The sequence below is a fragment of the Moschus berezovskii genome, chromosome 14 (assembly GCF_049115385.1).
Source record: "Moschus berezovskii isolate FMDL1 chromosome 14, NW_MosBer_1.0, whole genome shotgun sequence".
Taxonomy (NCBI): domain Eukaryota; kingdom Metazoa; phylum Chordata; class Mammalia; order Artiodactyla; family Moschidae; genus Moschus; species Moschus berezovskii.
Genome location: NC_142473.1, coordinates 83,465,492 through 83,488,037, shown reverse-complemented (window position 1 = coordinate 83,488,037; position 22,546 = coordinate 83,465,492). Strand labels below are relative to the sequence as shown.

Here is a 22,546-nt window from a genome sequence, read left to right as displayed (position 1 = left end):
AGAATTTGGAGTGATCAAAAAATAATTGAAAGGAAAAAACTGCTAGATTATATACTGTCTCTTACTACATGAAGCTTCTGCTGTTATTTGAATCAAGTGTTAATCAGGAACAAAAAAGCTAATTGAAGGGCATTGACTAGACATGATGAAAGAGAAGTTTTTAATAAAAATGTTGAGGAAACAAAAATGTTACTAAGTTGTGTATTTAAGAATATAGGGCAAGATTACATAGGAGCAAAACAGGAGACAGCAAGGTGAAGAAGGGCAGGGAACACATTAGATGAAAACCTCAGAGACATGAATACAGGCAAGTGAGAGATACAGAGGCACAGCGTCCAAGCTGCTGGGCTTTAAAGCCTGCTTATACCTAGTGTCCTCTCTACCTCTACATAAGTCGGACTCAACACTAACAAGTATGTGTGTGCACGCTGCTTTTCAATCTTAAGGGCAGTGGCTGTCACACCCTAAGACAGAATTATGCTAACTTCACAATGAGACGAGAATGGTCTCTATGGACTTTTTCTAGGTCAGTTCAAACACTGAATAAATCTTGAAATTTCTACTCATATTTTTTCATCTGACATCAACTTCTTACTCTATAACATCCTCATGGCATTTTTCACTTCTGCATTCCTCAGGGTATAAATCAGAGGGTTCAACAAAGGTGTCCCAATTGTATAAAACACAGCTATCATCTTATCCATGGAGAAGGTGGTAGCCGGGCGAGTGTATATAAATATGCAAGGACCAAAGAACAAGATGACCACGATGACGTGGGAGATGCAGGTGGAGAGGGCTTTTCTCCTCCCCTCAGCGCTGTGGTTTCTCAGAGAATGCAAGATGATAGCATAGGAGAGCATCAGCATGACGAAGCTCACGGTACAGATGGCCCCGTTGTTGGACACCAAGAGTAGGTTGGTCACATAGGTGTCTGTACAGGCAAGTTTCAACAAAGGCTGCAAGTCACAGAAGTAGTGGTCAATCACATTGGGACCACAGAAAGGCAGACTCAAGGCTAGAAGAATCTGAGCTGATGAATGCACACAGGACCCCACCCAGGCCAGGGACATTAGCACACCGCAGACTCGATGGCTCATGATGGTCATGTAGTGTAGAGGCTTACAGATGGCCACATAGCGGTCAACAGCCATGAGGATCAGGATGAAGACCTCCAGGCAGCCAAAGAAGTGGAATGCAAAGACTTGGATCATGCACTCACTGAAAGAGATAGTGGGCTTCTTCAAAAGGGCATCAGCAATCATTCTAGGAGCTATGGAGGTACAGAAGCAGGCATCAGATAAGGATAGGTAGAAAAGGAAGAAGTACATTGGACTCCCAAGTGCCCGGCTAGTCTTGACGGTGACAATAATCATCAGGTTACCCAGCAATATCCCCAAGTAAAGAATCAAGAAAATGACAAACACTATTTTCTTCCTAACAGGATCTTGTGTCAACCCAAGCAGAATAAATTCAGTCACATTATTTTTCAGCTGCATGATTTTATGAAAGAGGAGAAGAGATGAGTGTGAAATGATTAATCTGAAAAAAATAAGGAAATAATTCATAGGATGTTACATGATGTTATGGAATATTGCTTTTGGGGGCCATTGTACCTGTGATTTCTTAATAACTCATGTTAAAACTTTGTGTGATAATTTTTAATGATCACTGCAAAGGTTTACTGTGAGTTTCAAATAAGCTTCTGAAAGTAAGAATTTCCTATAAGATTTTCTTTTCATAAAGCTTGCTAAGTGTGATACCGTTATTGATTAACGTTTCCAATTTGTTGAATGCATAGTTAAGAGATATGTCTTTGTTATTTCTTTGTTTGTCATATTCAAAAATTTTATGGCACATGTTTTTCATGGTATATCACTTGGGATTTAGGATATACATGACTGCCTTTGGAGGTTCATGATATAAATATAAGGTCACACTACCCCTTTAACTCTGTTAAAAACATCATGCATAAACATTTATGTATCACATAATTGCTATACATAGAGATATATAATCATATATATGTATATATATATTTCATGTGTTCCACCTCTTCCTTGCACTCTTATTCCAATTATTGCAACTTGAGCAATGAACAGGAAATATACTCTTTAAATAATCTGCTATTATCGTAATGAATGTGAAATTCTGTATTAAACAAATACTAATGGCAAGCCACTAAAGTACTCTAGCCTGGAGAATCCCATGGATGGAGGAGCCTGGTAGGCTGCAGTCCGTGGGGTCGCTAAGGGTCAGACATGACTGAGCGACTTCACTTTCACTTTTCACTTTCACACATTGGAGAAGGAAATGGCAACCCACTCCAGTGTTCTTGCCTGGAGAATCCCAGGGACGGGGGAGCCTGGTGGGCTTCCGTCTAAAGGGTCACACAGAGTCGGACATGACTGAAGTGACTTAGCAGCAGCAGCAGCAGCGATCAGAAATAAATGTTATTTCATATGCTATTATCTCAAATATTCCAGTTTATCTTTTTTTCCAACTTCTAAAAACACCATTTAGAAAACTCAGAATTCCTGAAGTTATGGTACTAAATGAAGGATGCCGGGTTATTGCTCAAAAGTTAGTATTTTTCTCTTAAGCATCTTAGATCTGGAGTAATTTGGGGAGATAGTTGTGTGCCATCAGGTGGTTGGTATAGGATCCAATCATGGTTTTATTCCCAGGAGAGCTTGTATTGTTCAAGTACCTGAAAATCCTCAAGTCTCAGAAAAAAGCAAAGAAGGAGAAGACAGAAGATGTACTTTTAAAAAGAAGCAATGCTGGTTTTCAATAGATACGGTCTTCACTTCTACTCTTGAAATGGATGTTACAAATTTAAAATGACTATATTTGTTAAGGAGATAATCTTTTGATGTGGGGGCTGGGAGAGAAGGCCTAAAAGAAAAGCACGCAGGCAAAGCTGAAAAATAGATAAGGGTGAAACATTATCTATTTAGCGTTAGGCAGATTCTTCTGTGCTTAAAGAGCTGTCTTACGGCAGAGGCCACAGGGAGAAGCATTGCTTAATTTAAGGAGGCTCTTTGTCCACTTCCCCCTGACTCGGTTGCCCTAGATGTCCATCTTTAGAGGAAATTCTCCACTCACTTTATTTCTTTGCAGAACTTGCCATTCTTTGTGGAAACTTCAACAGATTGTCCGGAGATTATTTATCACTCAATAGTCCAAGGAAAAGAGTACATAATCTTCCCTCGCTGAGCTCCTCATCTGTCCGTATGATTCCTGATTATCTGACCCACAGACGCCTTAGAAAACAGCCGGCCTGCGAGTCAGAAAGTGGCCCCAAAGTGCTCATTATTCACGCTTTATGTATATCTCTGCTTACCATATGTAGAGATAAATTAATATTTCTTTTCTGTTCAAATCTTATTAGGCATAGAACTGGTGCCTGGTGGAGGGGTAAGGGTAAAAAAGACCAAATGTGGAAGAACACTGACAGATACAAATGTTGATGAAAAGGAAATATTTCTACCCAATATTTCTCAGGAGTGCTCATCCCCCATAAATGACACATTATCTTTCAACTTAATTATAGTTTTCAGGCTCTTCATTGCCGTGTTTCCTCCAAAAGTTTTCTGAGAATTAGGTATTTACCTTTTCAAATTAAATGCTTGAAATGTGGAAAGTGCCAATTAAAAACTTATGATGCTATTTTGGGAGAATAGAAGGAGTAATAAAAAGCAGAGACATTACTTTGCCAACAAATGTCCGTCTAATCAAGGCTATGGTTTTTCCCATGGTTATGTATGGATGTGAGAGTTGGACTGTGAAGAAAGCTGATCGCCGAAGAATTGATGCTTTTGAACTGTGGTGCTGGAGAAGACTCTTGAGAGTCCCTTGGACTGCAAGGAGATCCAACCAGTCCATTCTAAAGGAGATCAATCCTGGGTGTTCATTGGAAGGACTGACTAAAGCTGAAACTGCAATACTTTGGCCACCTCATGCGACGAGTTGACTCACTGGAAAAAGACTCTGATGCTGTAGTGATTGGGGGTGGGAGGAGACGGGGACGACAGAGAATGAGACGGCTGGATGGCATCACCAACTCGATGGACATGAGTTTGAGTGAACTCCAGGAGTTGGTGATGGACAGGGAGGCCTGGCGTGCTGTGATTCATGGGGTTGCAAAGAGTCAGACACGACTGAGCAACTGAACTGAACTGAACTGAATGATTCTATAAAGTGATATGCAATATTCTGTGCAAAGTTGTCACATGGAGATGGAAAAGTTACCATTTTCCCAAAGCTATGTGAAGATCACTGTTTCCATAAGCCTTTAATTTATTTATTTTTATTGGAGGCTAATTACTTTACATTATTGTATTGGTTTTGCCATACATTGACCTGGATCTGCCCTGGGTGTACATGTGTTATTTCTAGTACTCCTAGCTCCTAGTGAGGGTTTATCTTCTCACACTTCCTTGCATCAACGTTATGCATGAACTTTCTTACACTCTGCTATCTCTAGAATTTGTAATGAAAACAATAACACATGAAATACATTCCTCTATTATTTCGTTACAATAATGAGTTTTAACATGTCAAGATTTATTGAGTTTGTAACATCGTTTTTCCTCATTTGTGTTCATTTTATTTATTTCTTTTATTAACAGTAAATCTTAAAAAAAAAAACTTTCACAGAGTTCTGTGGTTATAAGTGCATTCAAAATAGATATGGAAATATATTAGAAAATTGTGATGGCTAATTTTGTAATTACGCCACTAGAGTAAAACATGAAAAATGTGTTTCACTTACCTGCTAGAAGACACTGAGGAAGTGTCAATTCTGACCATCCTTTATGATAGCAACCTTTTCACAGAGCAGCAAAAAAAATCGTTCTTCTCTGAATTCCAGGGGGAATATTTTAAGAAACAATGACATAAGGTTTGGCATCATAGACAGTGTCCTCCCGAAAGTCCCCCCACTGTGCTGGTCAGAAACACTTCATGTGTGATAAACAGCTTTCATTTGTCTGTTTATCTTATTAGGAAAACAAGTCAATTTTTCTCACGCCCTCTAATCACATATAAACAAGTATTTGGAATTCTTAGCTTCTTCCCTCTGAACAACCTTACCAGGGAAAAAAGAGGAATAAAACAAATGAATGGTAGAGAGAGAAGGTTAAAAAAAAAAAGAATAAAAATAGTTATTCATTAAAAAGAAAGTGGGTCGAGGGGAGGAATAAGATGGCGGAGGAATAGGACGGCGAGACCACTTTCTCCTCCACAAATTCATCAAAAGAACATTTGAACGCGAGTAAAGTCCACAAAACAACTTCTGAATGCTGGCAGAGGACGTCAGGCACCCAGAAAAGCAGCCCATTGTCTTCGAAAGGAGGTAGGAAAAAACATAAAAGATAAAAAGCGAGACAAAAGAAGTAAGGACGGAGCTCCGTCCCGGGAAGGGAGGCTTTAAAAAGAGAGAAGTTTCCAAGCACCAGGAAACATTCTCACTGGAGAATCTGTGGCGAGCCTTGGAAGCTCAGAGGGCCACATAACCCTCTTTTTTTTTAAGATTTTTTTAAAACCCACAGACTACCCGCCAAACGGTAACTCCCAGCGGAGAAGCAGCGTGGACGCCTGCATACGCCATTAGCAGTGGGGGCTGGGCAGGGAGGAGCCGGCTGAACTGCTTGGAGAGAGGACTGGGCTTGAATGCCGCGAGAACAATCTGAGAGAACTGGGGAGAGCAAAGCAGACTGTGGGATAGCTTCCCCACGAAAAGGCAGAAAGCTCTAACCTATGACTCGGCCAGCCCCGCTCACAGAATAAAGGACTAAGCAGAGCGAGCCGGCTGCGGCTGGCCCATCCCCCGTCCCCCGCCGAGACAGGCAGGGAGCGCAGCCAGAGCTGGAGTGGGCAACCGCGGCCCCAGAAAGGCATCCGATACAAACTTCAGGCAGGCTTGTTGCTAATCAGGACTTCTTGGGCTCGGGCCGGTCGATATGCCCCTGAGAAGGTGCGCCGGTTGTACACCCAGAAAACTGAGTGGCGGGGACTGGGGAGGCGATAAGTCGCAGAGACCGCGCTTGCCAAACACCTGGTCCCCTGAGCTGCTCGGACCAGGGAAGGCACAAAACGCAGGCCCAACCAAGTCTGCGCCTTTGTGGAGTACCTGAGAACCTGAACTTGAGCCGCTCAGACCTGGGAAGTGCATACAACCTGGTGCCGGCCTCAGATCATTCCCGGCAGAGCAACCTAGAGCCTGTGCATTATAGACTGGGACAGCATACGTGCTGTGAGCGGGGGCAAACCCAGTGTGGCCGAGACGCTGCGAGCACTCCCCACAGACGCCAGAGATAATTGACTGCAGCGTCCCTCCCTTCCCAGAACAGGACTGAACAACTGAGCCTTAAAAAGTGTCCACCCACCCCCTAGTATCAGGGTGGAAATTAGACACTGAAGAGACCAGCAGACAGAAGCTAAAACAGAGGGAACCACATTGGAAATGACAGATAGAGACGTCTAGAGACTACTCCAAGAATAAGACCAAAAACCAGAGGCAAGAGGCTTAAGCCCGAATCCTGAGAACACCAGAGAAGTCCTGACTCCAGGGAACATTAATCGATAGGAGCTCATCAAACGTCTCCATACCTATGCTAAACCCAAGGGTCAACAAGTTCCAGAGCAAGACATACCACGCAAATTCTCCAGTAACACAGGAAACTAGCCCTGAGCTTCAATATACAGGCTGCCCAAAGTCACTCCAAACCCACTGACATCTCATAACTCATTACTGGACACTTCATTGCACTCGAGAGAGAAGAAATCCAGCTCCACCCACCAGAACACCGACACAGGCTTCCATAACCAGGGAACCTTGACAAGTCACCTGTCCAACCCCACACACAGCAAGGAAACTACATAATAAAGAGAACTCCACAGACGGCCAGAAGAGGGAAAGGCCACCCCAAGCAAAGCATTATAAGCAAGATGAAGAAGCAGAGAAATACCCAGCAAGTAAAGGATCAAGATAAATGCCCACCGACACAAACAAAAGAGGAAGATATAGGGAATCTACATGAAAAAGAATTTCGAATTTTGGTGGTGAAAATGATTCAAAATCTTGAAAGCAAAATGGAGTTACAGATAAATAACCTGGAGAAAAGGATTGAGAAGATGGAAGAAAGGTTTAATAAGGACTTAGAGGAAATAAAAAAGAGTCAATATACAATGAATAATACAATAGATGAGATCAGAAACACTCTGGAGGGAACAAACAGTAGAATAACAGAGGCAGAAGACAGGATAAGCGAGCTAGAAGATAGAATTGTAGAAATAAATGAAACAGAGAGGAAAAAAGAAAAACAAATTAAAAGAAATGAGAACAATATTAGAGACCTCTGGGACAATGTTAAACGGTCCAACATTCGAATCATAGGAATCCCAGAAGAAGAAGACAAAAAGAAAGACCATGAAAGAATACTTGAGGAGATAATAGTTGAAAACTTCCCTAAAATAGGGAAAGAAATAATCACCCAAGTCCAAGAAACCCAGAGAGTCCCCAACAGGATAAACCCAAGGCGAAATACTCCTAGACACATATTAATCAAATTAACAAAGATCAAACACAAAGAACAAATATTAAAAGCAGCAAGGGAAAAACAGCAAATAACACACAAGGGGATTCCCATAAGGATAACAGCTGATCTTTCAACAGAAACTCTTCAGGCCAGGAGGGAATGGCAAGACATACTTAAAGTGATGAAAGAAAATAACCTACAGCCCAGACTACTGTACCCAGCAAGGATCTCATTCAAATATGAAGGAGAAATCAAAAGCTTTACAGACAAGCAAAAGCTGAGAGAATTCAGCATTACCAAACCAGCTCTCCAACAAATGCTAAAGGATCTTTTCTAGACAGGAAACACAGAAAGCGTGTATAAACTCGAACCCAAAGCAATAAAGAAAATGGCTACGGGATCGTACTTATCAATAATTACCTTAAACGTAAATGGGTTGAATGCCCCAACCAAAAGACAAAGGCTGGCTGAATGGATACAAAAACAAGACCCCCATATATGTTGTCTGCAAGAGACCCACCTCAAAACGAGGGACACATACAGACTGAAAGTGAAGGGCTGGAAAAAGATATTCCATGCAAATAGAGACCAAAAGAAAGCAGGAGTAGCAATACTCATATCAGATAAAATAGACTTTAAAACAAAGGCCGTGAAAAGAGACAAAGAAGGAAACTACATAATGATCAAAGGATCAATCCAAGATGAAGACATAACAATTATAAATATTTATGCACCCAACATAGGAGCACCGTAATATGTAAGACAATTACTAACAAGTATGAAAGGGGAAATTAACAATAATGCAATAATAGTGGGAGATTTTAATACCCCACTTACATCTATGGATAGATCAACTAAACAGAAAATTAACAAGGAAACACAATCTTTAAATGATACAATAGACCAGTTAGACCTAATTGATATCTATAGGACATTTCACCCCAAAACAATGAATTTCACCTTTTTCTCAAGTGCACATGGAACCTTTTCCAGGATAGATCACATCCTGGGCCATAAATCTAGCCTTGGTAAATTCAAAAAAGTTGAAATCATTCCATGCATCTTTTCTGACCACAATGCAGTAAAATTAGATCTCAATTATGGGAGAAAAACTATTAAACATGCCAACATATGGAGGCTGAACAACATGCTGCTGAGCAACGAACAAATCATAGAAGAAATCGAAAGAGAAATAAAAATATGCATAGAAATGAATGAAAATGAAAACACAACAACCCAAAACCTCTGGGACACTGTAAAAGCAGTGCTAAGGGGGAAGTTCATAGCAATATAGGCACACCTCAAGAAACAAGAAAAAAGGCAACTAAATAACCCAACTCTACATCTAAAGCAACTAGAAAAGGAAGAAATGAAGAACCCCAGGGTCAGTAGAAGGAAAGAAATTGTAAAAATTAGGGCAGAGATAAATGCAAAAGAAACAAAAGAGACTATAGCAAAAATCAACAAAGCCAAAAGCTGGTTCTTTGAGAAGGTAAATAAAATTGACAAACCACTAGCCAGACTTATCAAGAAACAAAGGGAGAAAAACCAAATCAATAAAATTAGAAATGAAAATGGAGAGATCACAACCGACAACACAGAAATACAAAGGATTATTAGAGAATACTATCAGGAATTATATGGCAATAAAATGAATAACCTGGAAGAAATGGACAAATTCCTAGAAAAATACAACTTTCCAAAACTGAACCAGGAAGAAATAGAAAATCTGAACAGACCCATCACAAGCACGGAAATTGAAACTGTAATCAAAAATCTCCCAGCAAACAAAAGCCCAGGTCCAGACGGCTTCACAGATGAATTCTACCAAAAATTTAGAGAAGAGCTAACACCTATTCTACTCAAACTCTTCCAGAAAATTGCTGAGGAAGGGAAACTTCCAAACTCATTCTATGAGGCCACCATCACCCTAATCCCAAAACCTCGTAAAGACCCCACAAAAAAAGAAAACTACAGGCCAATATCACTGATGAACATAGATGCAAAAATCCTTCACAAAATTCTAGCAATCAGAATCCAACAGCATATTAAGAAGATCATACATCATGACCAAGTGGGCTTTATCCCAGGAATGCAAGGATTCTTCAATATCCGCAAATCAGTCAACATAATACACCACATTAACAAACTGAAAAATAAAAATCATATGATTATCTCAATAGATGCAGAGAAAGCCTTCGACAAAATTCAACATCCATTTATGATAAAAACCCTCCAGAAAGTGGGAATAGAAGGGACATACCTCAACATAATAAAAGCTATATATGACAAACCCACAGCAAACATTATCCTCAATGGTGAAAAACTGAAAGCATTTCCCCTTAAGTCAGGAACAAGACAAGGGTGCCCACTCTCACCACTACTATTCAACATAGTTCTGGAAGTTTTGGCTACAGCAATCAGAGCAGAAAAAGACATAAAAGGAATACAAATTGGAAAAGAAGAAGTAAAACTTTCACTGTTCGCTGATGACATGATCCTCTACACAGAAAACCCTAGAGACTCTACCAGAAAACTACTAGAGCTAATCAATGATTACAGTAACGTTGCAGGATATAAAATCAACACACAGAAATCCCTTTCATTCCTATACACTAATAATGAGAAAATAGAAAGAGAAATTAAGGAAACTATTCCATTCACTGTTGCAACGAAAAGAATTAAATACTTAGGAATATATCTACCTAAGGAAACAAAAGACTTGTACATAGAAAACTATAAAACACTACTGAAAGCAATCAAAGAGGACACTAATAGATGGAGAAATATACCATGTTCATGGATTGGAAGAATAAATATTGTTAAAATGAGTATACTACCCAAAGTAATTTATACATTCAATGCAATCCCTATCAAGCTACCAAAGATATTTTTCACAGAACTAGAACAAATAATCTCACAATTTGTATGGAAATACAAAAAACCTCGAATAGCCAAAGCAATCTTGAGGAAGAAAAATGGAACTGGGGGAATTAACCTGCCGGACTTCAGGCTCTACTACAAAACCACAGTCATCAAGACAGTATGGTACTGGCATAAAGACAGAAATATAGATCAATGGAACAAAATAGAAAGCCCAGAGATAAATCCACGTATCTATGGACACCTCATCTTTGACAAAGGAGACAAGAATATCAAATGGAGAAAAGACAGTCTCTTTAACAAGTGATGCTGGGAAAACTTGTCAGCCACTTGTAAAAGAATGAAACTAGAACACTTCCTAACACCATACACCAAAATAAACTCAAAATGGATTAGAGAGCTAAATGTAAGACCAGAAACTATAAAACTCCTAGAGGAGAACGTAGGCAAAACACTCTCCGACATAAATCACAGCAGGATCCTCCAAGACCCACCTCCCAGAATATTGGAAATAAAAGCAAAAATAAACAAATGGGACCTAATTAAAATCAAAAGCTTCCGCACAGCAAAGGAAACTATAAGTAAGGTGAAAAGACAGCCTTCAGAATGGGAGAAAATAATAGCAAATGAAGCAACTGATAAAGGATTAATCTCCAAATTATACAAGCAGCTCCTGCAGCTCAATTCCAGAAAAATAAATGACCCAATCAAAAAATGGGCCAAAGAACTAAACAGACATTTCTCCAAAGAAGACATAAAGATGGCTAACAAACACATGAAAAAATGCTCAACATCCCTCATAATCAGAGAGATGCAAATCAAAACCACAATGAGATACCATTTCACACCAGTCAGAATGGCTGCTATCCAAAAGTCTACATGCAATAAATGCTGGAGAGGATGTGGAGAGAAAGGAACCCTCTTACACTGTTGGTGGGAATGCAAACTAGTACAGCCACTATGGAGAACAGTGTGGAGATTCCTCAAAAAACTGGAAATAGAACTGCCATATGATCCAGCAATCGCACTCCTGGGCATACACACCGAGGAAACCAGAATTGAAAGAGACACGTGTACTCCAATGTTCATTGCAGCACTGTTTATAATAGCCAGGACATGGAAGCAACCTAGATGTCCATCTGCAGACGAATGGATAAGAAAGCTTTGGTACATATACACAATGGAGTATTATTCAGCCATTAAAAAGAATACATTTGAATCAGTTCTAATGAGGTGGATGAAACTGGAGCCTATTATACAGAGTGAAGTAAGCCAGAAAGAGAAACACCAATACAGTATACTAACGCATATATATGGAATTTAGAAAGATGCAAATGATAACACTGTATACGAGATAGCAAAAGAGACACAGATGTATAGAACAGTCTTTGGGACTCTATAGGAGAGGGTGAGGGTGGGATGATTTGGGAGAATGGCATTGAAACACGTATGTTGTCATATGTGAAACGAATCACTAGTTCAGGGTCAATGCATGTTATACGATGCTCGGGGCTGGCATGCGGGGATGACCCAGAGGGAGGATAAAGGGAGGAGGGAGGTGGGAGGGGGGTTCAGGAGGGGGAACTTATGTAAACCCGGGGCAAATTCATATCAATGTATGGCAAAACCAACCAATATAATATTGTAAAATAATTTGCCTCCAATAAAAAATAATTACCTAAAAAAAAAATAAATAAATAAAAAATAAATAAATTAATTTAAAAAAAGAAGAAAGTGGGTCATCCAGAAACAGCTATGCTACCAGTTAGTACCTAAATTGCCCTTCCTGGTGTTAGAAACTTAGCAGAACGGAAAAGTGTGCTCTAATATAGTCAATGAAATGAGATATTTAGATAGGATCACGGACTCAATGGACACGAATTTGTGCAGATTCTGGGAGACAATGGACAAGGAAGCCTGGTGTGCTGCGGGCGACGGGTTGCAAAGAGTCTGAGCTGACTGAACAACACAGTCTAAGTTTCAAACAAACAAACAAACAAAAATTCTAAGCAAGAATTTAACACATAAAACAGTGTCTTTTAAGAAAGAAGAGGATACAATTTACATTTCTTTAAAGAGTAACAACTTTGAGCATCTTTATAAGTGCCTCTTGACCAACTGCATGTCTTCTTTGGAAAAAGTTCTGTTAGGTCTTCAGTTTGAATCAGTTGTTTTTTTGTTTTTTTAACTGTATGAGCTATGTATGTATTTTGGATATTAACCCCTTATCAAACAAATTATTAGCAAATATTTTCTCCCATTCAGGATATCTTTTCATCTTGTTTATAGCTTCCATTGCTGTGAAAATACTTTTAATTATGATCCATTAAAAACATTGCTATGATTTATGTCAGAGTGTTCTACCTATACTGCCCTTTAGTTTTATGGCTTTCAGTCTGACATTCAGCTCTTTTGAGTATACCTTTAAAAGTATATGGTGTTAGAAAATGTTTTAATTTCATTCTTTTACATGTAGCTTTTTAATTCTTTGACCATCATTTAATGAAGAGGATGCCTTCTCCAACTGCATATTCTTGCCACTTTTAAGATCATAGATTAATGGACCATAGTGTGTGGGTTTATTTCTAGGCTGTTTTGTTACATTAACCTCTCTGTCTGCTTTTGTTCCTTGTTTTGATTACTGTAGCTTTGAAGTAGTCTGAAATCTTGAAAGTTGAAACTTTAAGCTCTGTCCTTTCTAAAGACTGTTTTGGCAAATTAAACCACAGTGAAGTATTATTTCACACATCAGTTCAGTTTAGTTCAGTAGCTCAGTTGTGTCCAACTCTTCGCGACCCCATGGACTGCAGCACGCCAGAACTGCCTGCCCATCACCAACTGCCGGAGTCTACCCAAACCCACGTCCAGTGAGTCAGTGATGACATCCAACCATCTCAACCTCATTCGTCCCCTTCTCCTCCTTCTTTCAATCTTTCCCAAAATCAGGGTCTTTTCAAATGAGTCAGTTCTTCGCATCAGGTGGCCATAATATTAGATTCAGCTTCAATATCAGGCCTTCCAATGAACACCCAGGACTGATTTCCTTTAGGATGGACTGGTTGGATCTCCTTGCAGTCCAAGGGACTCTCAAGAGTCTTCTCCAACACCACAGTTCAAAAGTATCGATTCTTCACTGCTCAGATTTCTTTATAGTACAACTCTCAAATCCATACATGACAACTGGAAAAATCATAGTCTTGACTAGGTGGACATTTGTTGACAAAGTAATGTCTCTGCATTTTAATCTGCTGTCTAGATTGGTCATTTCTTTACTTCCAAGGAATCAGTTCAGTTCAGTTGCTCAGTCGTGTCCAACTCTTTGTGACCCCATGAATCATAGCACGCCAGGTCTCCCTGTCCATCACCAACTCCCGGACTTCACTCAAACTCATGTCCATAGAGTCGGTGATGCCATCCAGCCATCTCATTCTCTGTCGTCCCCGTCTCCTCCCACCCCCAATCCCTCCCAGCATCAGTCTTTAGAGTCAACTCGTCGCATGAAGTGGCCAAAGTATTGCAGTTTCAGCTTTAGCATCAGTCCTTCCAATGAACACCCAGGATTGATCTCTTTTAGAATGGACTGGTTGGATCTCCCTGCAGTGCAAGGGACACTCAAGAGTCTTCTCCAGCACCACAGTTCAAAAGCATCAATTCTTCGGCAATCAGCTATGCATCTTTTAATTTTTTTGACTTCAATCATCATCTGCAGTGATTTTGGAACCCAAAAATATAAGGTATGTCACTGTTTCCACTGTTTCCCAATCTATCTGCCATGAAGTGATGGGACCAGATGCCAAGATCTTCATTTTCTAAATGTTGAGCTTCAAGCCAACTTTTTCACTCTCCTCTTTCACTTTCTTCAAGAGGCTCTTTGGTTCTTCTTCTCTTTCTGCCATAAGGGTGGTGTCATCTGCATATCTGAGGTTATTGATATTTCTCTCGGCAAACTTGATTCCAGCTTGTGCTTCTTCCAGCCCAGCATTTCTCATGATGTACTCTGCATAGAAGTTAAATAAGCAGGGTGACAATATACAGCCTTGACATAATCCTTTTCCTATTTGGAACCAGTCTGTTGTTCCATGTCCAGTTCTAACTGTTGCTTCCTGACCTGGAGAAAGATTTCTCAAGAGCCAGGTCAGGTAGTCTGGTATTCCCAGCTCTTTCAGAATTTTCCACAGTTTATTGTGATCCACACAGTCCAAGGTTTTGACGTAGTCAATAAAGCAGAAATAGATGTGTTTCTGGAACTCTCTTGCTTTTTCGATGATCCATCGAATGTTGGCAATTTGATCTCTGCCTTTTCTAAAACCAGAACAGCTGGAAATTCATGGTTCACGTATTGCTAAAGCCTGGTTTGGAGAATTTTGAGCATGACTTTACTAGCGTGTGAGATGAGTGCAATTGTACGGTAGTTTGAGCATTCTTTGGCATTGCCTTTCTTTGCAATTAGAATGAAAACTGACATTTTCCAGTCCTGTGGCCACTGCTGAGTTTTCCAAATTTTCTGACATATTGCATGCAGCACTTTCACAGCATCATCTTTTAGGATTTGAAATAGCTCAACTGGAATTCCATCACTTCCACTAGCTTTGTCTGTAGTGATACTTCCTAAGGCCCACTTGACTTCACATTCCAGAATCAAATCCCGTATGATTATATAGTGGAAGTGAGAAATAGTTTTAACGGATTAGATCTGATAGGCAGAGTGCCTGATGAAATGTGAATGGAGGTTCCTGACATTGTACAGGAGACAGGGATCAAGACCATCCCCAAGAAAAAGAGATGCAAAAAAGCAAACTGGCTGTCTGGGGAAGCCTTACAAATAGCTATGAAAAGAAGAGAAGCGAAAAGCAAAGGAGAAAAGGAAAGATATACCCATTTGAATGCAGAGTTCCAAAGAATCGCAAGGAGAGATGAGAAAGCCTTCCTCAGTGATTAATGCCAAGAAATAGAGGAAAACAATAGAATAGGAAAGACTAGAGATCTCTTCAAGAAAATTAGAGATACCAAGGGAATATTTCATGCAAAGACAGGCTCAATAAAGACAGAAAGGGTATCAACCTAAAAGAAGCAGATGATGTTAAGAAGAGGTGGCAGGAATACACGGAAGAACTATACAAAAAAGATCCTCACAACCCAAATAATCACGATGGTGTGCTCACTCACCTAGAGCCAAACATTCTGGAATGTGGTGTGTTCTAACATCTAATAAATCTAGTTTCCTATTCTTCTCTTCTTTTCTTCTGTCACCAAACTTATTTAAAGACAAGCACACATGCATATAATTTTAGAATTGTTATATCAATTTTCATGAAAATATGCTTTGGCATTGGGGCCTATTTAAGAAATCTATTAGTCATTCAGGTGGAAATACCATGGAGGAATTTGGATTTCCAGGTCTCAACCTCAAAGAATCATTGCTCAAAGAGTGTGCCAAGAAAGATGAGATGAAACACTGCTGGTGGATTCTGTAAGATGAGAAGTGATTGATGACAGTTATGTGGAATAACGTAGAGGGCACTGGTGACCCAGAAAAGAGAAATTTAACTGCTGAAAGTGTTTAAACCAAACAGAAGGAGAGAAATGGGAGACAAGTTTTAGAGAATCTCTTGTGTTTTGTAAGAAAGAGGAGAGAATGAAACGAAAGAGCAACTGATGAAGGAAAAGGAATCAATGGGAGATTTCACTTTAATGAAGGGTATAGCAGATTTGCTTCTTTGCTGAAGTAAAATGATCAAATAAAAAGCAAAATGTAGATAAAATAGATATAGAAGATATTTTTAGACCAATGCCTTCATGCAAACAAGAAGGAAATATGGTCTAGAGTACAATAAAGATGTTGATTGCTTTGCATGGGAGCATAGATATGAAGGAATTTTTAAGAGTAGGTAAGAATCACTACGGATGCTGATTGCAGCCATGAAATTAAAAGACGCTTACTCCTTGGAAGGAAAGTTATGACCAACCTAGACAGCATATTAAAAAGCAGAGACATTACTTTGCCAACCAAGGTCCATCTATTCAAGGCTATGGTTTTTCCCGTGGTCATGTATGGATGTGAGAGTTGGACTGTGAAGAAAGCTGATGGCCAAAGAATTGATGCTTTTGAACTGTGGTGTTGGAGAACACTCTTGAGAGTCCCTTGGACTGCAAGGAGATCCAACCAGTCCATTCTAAAGGAGATCAATCCTGGGTGTTCATTGGAAGGACTGATGCTAAAGCTGAAACTCCAATACTTTGGCCACCTCATGCGACGAATTGACTCACTGGAAAAGAGTCTGATGCTGGGAGGGATTGGGGGTGGGAGGAGACGGGGACGACAGAGAATGAGATGGCTGGATGGCAATACCGACTCGATGGACATGAGTTTGAGTGAATTCCGGGAGTTGGTGATGGACAGGGAGGCCTGGCGTGCTGTGGTTCATGGGGTCATGAAGAGTCGGACACGACTAAGTGACTGAACTGAACTGAACTGAGTAAGTTGGATGTTTGCAGTAGTTCTTGATTTTTAGACAAATACTCTCCTTCATATTAAAATGTTATCTTATTACTACTTTGCAATGTCTTTGTATCATAAATATTGAAATTTTCTATTCTGATACACAGATTAGAGTATTTGCAATCAATTATCCACAGTGAGTTTTTTTTTAAGGAAGCAAGACCAAGATTTGCTTCAAAATAAAGAGTATTAAAGAACCAAACAAAAAAAGTGAGCAGTGAGCTGAAAAATAATATGTGTAATGAATAAAACTATTTCATGTGAAGAAATTAGGGAGACATACAGAAGAGAGAAGATATTTGTGGAATCTAATTGCAGCTTAAATGGTCAGAATGGCCTTACCTTTGTAAAAGAAAATGTAAATTCTGGACCTACTCTTATGCTACAGAATTACCAAAAATATTATTTAGCTTTAGGGATCTCATTATGAACCTTATAATTCTCATAATTAAAATAGTAAAAATGATAATCAGAAAGGTCTCACAGAGATCTACATTTACACACTGTCAGGACTGCAAGGAGATCCAACCAGTCCATCCTAAAGGACATCAGTCCTGGGTGTTCATTGGAAGGACTGATGTTGAAGCTAAAACTCCAATACCTTGGCCACCTGATGCAAAGAGCTGACTCATTTGAAAAGACCTTGATGCTGGGAAAGATTGAGGGCAGGAGGAGAAGGGGACGACAGAGGATGAGATGGTTGGATGGCATCACCAACTCAATGGACTTGAGTTTGGGTGGACTCCAGGAGTTGGTGATACACAGGGAGGCCTGGCATGCTGCAGTTCTTGGGGTCGCAAAGAGTAGGACACGAATGAGTGATTGAAATGAAACTGAGCAGTTTTTTCTTCTTCTTTGACATGAGGCAAGAAAAATAATTTTTAGGTGAATCCAGATGTTCAATTTTAAGATATTGTAAGCAGCCAGTAAACATTACGCTCTGTTATGACGTAGCAAAAATCAAATGGACGCTCAGTGCAAAGATGTGTGCATGCGTACCAAGTTGCTTGTCATGTCCAACTCTTTATGACCCTATGGAGCCCACCAGGCTCCTCTATTCGTGGGATTTTCCAGACAAGAATACTGGAGTAGGTCCCCACGCCTTCCACCAAGGGATCTTCTGACCCAGGGATTGAATTGGTGTCTCTTATGTCTCCTGCATTGGCAGGCATGTTCTTCACCACTAGCACCATCTGGGAAGCCTGTGTGCAAAGATGTTTGATGCCAAATTGTTGAAGGATGAAGGATTTTTAATTATTGTAACTATTAATTACACATGAAGGATTTGATTTTTAATTATTCTTGTAATCAAAATTATTCTGATGCACATAATTCTTTTTGAACTTAAAAGTCAACAAACAGCAGATTTCTTGATCAGAAGAAACCTGTGTAATTTCGCATCTCACCTTGCATCACATTCCCTCCTCTCCACTGATTATCCTGACCTTCTTCTATTCAAGCTGGCTTCTGCCTTATAAGTTTTTCACAAGCTTTTCAGTAGTCCCTTGAAATGCTCTTCTCATAGATGTGTTTAAGGATGATTCTGCCTCATCATTTAGGTCTCAGTTTAGAAGTAACCTCTCAGGAAAGCCCCATTGTCCACCTAATTAAAGTTCTCTGGTCACATAGGCACCATTCCACTACAGTTTCTGACAATCTGTTAACACTTCATGACTTTATTTTCGCTTCTATGTATGCCAAAGCCTTTGACTGTGTGGATCACAATAAACTGTGGAACATTCTGAAAGAGATGGGAATCCCAGACCACCTGACCTGCCTCTTGAGAAACCTGTCTGCAGGTCAGGAAGCAACAGTCAGAACTGGACATGGAACAACAGACTGGTTCCAAATAGGAAAAGGAGTGCGTCAAGGCTGTATATTGTCACCTTGCTTATTTAACTTATATGCAGAGTACATCATGAGGAACGCTGGGCTGGAAGAAGCACAAGCTGGAATCAAGATTGCTGGGAGAAATATCAATAATCTCAGATATGCAGATGACACAACCCTTATGGCAGAAAGTGAAGAGGAACTCAAAAGCCTCTTAATGAAGGTGAAAGAGGAGAGTGAAAAGGTTGGCTTGAAGCTCAACATTCAGAAAACAAAGATCATGGCATCTGGTCTCAACATTTCATGGGAAAGAGATGGAAAAACAGTGGAAACAGTGTCAGACTTTATTTTTTTGGGCTCCAAAATCACTGCAGATGCTGATTGCAGCCATGAAATTAAAAGATGCTTACTTCTTGGAAGGAAAGTTATGACCAACTTTGATAGTATATTAAAAAGCAGAGACATTACTTTGCCAACCAAGGTCCGTCTAGTCAAGGCTATGGTTTTTCCCGTGGTCATGTATGGATGTGAGAGTTGGACTGTGAAGAAAGCTGATCACTGAAGAATTGATGCTTTGGAACTGTGGTGTTGGAGAAGACTCTTGAGAGTCCCTTGGACTCACTGGAAAAGACTCTGATGCTGGGAAAGGTTGGGGGTGGGAGGAGAAGGGGATGACAGAGAATGAGATGGCTGGATGGCATCACCGACTCTGTGGACATGAGTTTGAGTGAACTCCAGGAGTTGGTGATGGACAGGGAAGCCTGGCGTGCTGTGATTCATGGGGTCGCGGAGAGTCGGACACGACTGAGCGACTGAACTGAACTGATGTATTGTCTCCTGCACTAGAATGTAAACCCCAAGGTAAAAGAGAAGCATCACCTTATTCATGACTGTGTACCCTGATCGGACACCTCATACAATATAAGCAAATATTCTTCAGTAAATAAATGAACCTCAAAATTTTCAAAAATAGCTGATGATAACTAACATGAAATATCTACTGTACACATTTTTGTGTATAAAAATAAATACTAGCTTAAGTATTGTGTTTGCTTGAAATACTATGACTGGTATTGTAACTATTGCTATCATATATGCCATGCCTTTTTAAAACTAAGAAAATTATAACAGAATGCTAATTTAGCCTAAGACGTTAGACTTCCCATATGCTAGGTAAGGGAGGCTTTTTAAAAGATACCAGTGTCTCTCTAGTGACAGACAAAGCGCGATCTGGAGGAAAAGAAACGTCATTTGGATTCTGAAATCCAACTCTATGATGTAACAGCAAGGAACATTTTCCCACAGTTAAAGAAAAAGTTAGGTCTTTACAGAGTTACTCTTTTTTCATAAACGCCATAGCTACAGACACTAGATTCTGAAGAGTGTTGACTCCCAGTGTGAGTGATTCTTATTCTCCTTCTCTAAAGGAGAAATAACAGCAGCAGAGAATTTTGACAGTGCTGTATTCCTTATTAAAATTTTTTTTTACTCCATTTTTCCATTGTGGGGAGGGTTAACACCTTTAACCCTTATTTTTCGAGCATCAAATACACACATACAAACATCTTTGATCCATTTATCTCTTGATGGGCATTGAGGTTGCTTGCTTATCTTGGGCATTGTAAAAATGCTACAATAAACATGGAAATGATTAAATCTCTTAGATATCCTGCTTCCATTTTCTTTGAGTATATACCCAGAAGTGAACTTGCTAGGCCACATGGCAGTTATACTTTTAATTTCTGAGGAACCTCCATATTGTTTTCCATAGTACCAATCTACATTCTCACCTACAGTATATAAAGAGTTCTCTTTTTTTCCCACATCCTCATTAAATATTAAAGTACTGAGTACAGTACTAATCCAAGATTGTGTTTGCTTCCAAAAGTTTCCAGAAAAGACACTTGGAAGCATGCAAACCATATAATTCTAACTCCTATAATGCACTACTTTTCAGTATCAATTTGTAATATTAAAAAAACAAGTTACTTTTACACTTAATTCATTCAAGGATATTTATTAAGCACCTACTAGCTTACTGACCGTGTTCTACCCACAGCATGAAGCAGTAAATATAATCTCTGACCTTACAAGGATTACAAATTTGTTGGAAGAAAAAGATAAAAGCCAATAATTTATTTTTAAAATATAGTTTGTGACTTTGATACTAAGGATATAATCGGATGAAGAGTTAAAGAGTAACCTAGAAAAACTGCTAGAGAAAACCATCAGGGAAAACTTGTCTAAGGAAATGAGAGTTCATCTGAAAGAGGAAAAAACACATGAGATAGAGACAGAAAAGAAAAACTCTGGGGAACAGAATTTCAGGAGTAAGCAGAGTAAGAAAAGCAAAAGCCCCAAACCAGAAAAGGCTTGAATTACTCAAAAGACAGGATAAAAAAATAGAGAGAGAAAGAGAGTGTCCAGAGGCTTGTGAGAAAGGGAAGGGGGCACAAAATGCACTGGAGAGGTGGTGAATAACAGGATTATAGAATCAACCTGATCTGCGTGGTTAAATGGTGCCAGTGACTGCTGAATCCTCAACAGATCGGAACGAATGGGAAGGTAAAGGCACACTGTCCTTGTAAGAAAGAACTGGTCTTGGCACGTGAGCTAATGACCACATGAGGTTCCTTGTTTCATCCACAGTCTCCTCATGGCCTTTTTCACCTCCATGTTCCTCAAGGTGTAGATCAGGGGATTCAACATGGGTGCGACAATGGTAAAGGACACAGCCATTGCCTTGTCTATGGGGTAAGTGACCACAGGCCTCACGTACAAGAAAATACAAGGCACAAAGAACATGAAGACCACCATTAGGTGGGAGCCACAGGTGGAGAGGGCTTTATGCCGCCCTTTGGAGCCGCAGGACTTCAGGGAGCAGAGGATGACCATATAGGAGGTGACGAGGATGAGGAAGATGGCCACACACATCACCCCACTGTTGAGGATGATTAAGAGGCCCAGGGTGCGGGTGTCCACGCAGGCCAGTTTCAGCAATGGAAACAAATCACACATAAAATGATCAATGACGTTAGGGCCACAGAAGGGAATTTGATACATGAAGAGCAGCTGCACTGTTGCATGGGTAAATGCCCCCACCCATGACGCTCCCAGTAGTAGGCAGCACACACGAGGCCTCATGACGGTCATGTAGTACAGGGGCTTACAGATGGCCACGTAGCGGTCATAGGCCATCACGATGAGAAGGATGATGCCCACTCCACCAAAGAAGTGGTCAATGAAGAGCTGGGTCATGCAGGTTTTGAGGGAGATGGCAGTGCTCTCAGAGAGGGAGTCCACAATCATCTTGGGGGCAATGACGGAAGAGTAGGTGACATCCGTGAGGGAGAGGTACGCAAGGAAAAAATACATGGGTGATCTCAGACTCTGACTTGAGACCACAGTTACCACAGTGAGGAGGTTTCCCAAAATGGTGGACACACACATCACTAGAAACACAGCAGAGAATATTTTCCATAGTTCTGGATTCTTTGCAATGCCCAAAAGGATGAATTCTGTCACATTGTTGGGATTCCCCAATTACTAGGGGCTGATGTATGCTTATCTCTCTGAGCTGGAAAATCTACAAAAGAAAATTATTCTAAATTATCAATTATTACGAATTTTGGATTTTTATTTTTTGGACTCTCTCTGACACCCTCTTGACTTACCTTTTCCTTCAGTCATCAGTACAGCAACTTGCTGCAAACAATCGTATCCTGATAACACCCTGATCCTTGTCGTTCCCCGTACAACACCTCTCACCAGTCTATCTCTTGCTTTTCTGACA

The 22,546-nt window shown here is 40.1% G+C and overlaps 1 protein-coding gene and 1 pseudogene across 1 annotated transcript; both read right to left on the bottom strand.

Annotated features, from left to right (window-relative positions):
* Positions 1-563: 563 nt before the first annotated feature.
* On the bottom strand, positions 564-1,496 carry LOC129554132 (olfactory receptor 4C16-like; annotated as a pseudogene).
* Positions 1,497-21,366: 19,870 nt separating this feature from the next.
* Positions 21,367-22,293, bottom strand: LOC148775694 (olfactory receptor 4C6-like; the record flags this gene model as incomplete). The annotated part of the gene is made up of 1 exon (XM_088843410.1): positions 21,367-22,293. A coding segment is annotated over one exon (927 nt), but the record flags the coding sequence as incomplete, so codon positions are not given.
* Between the last annotated feature and the right edge of the window lie 253 nt (positions 22,294-22,546).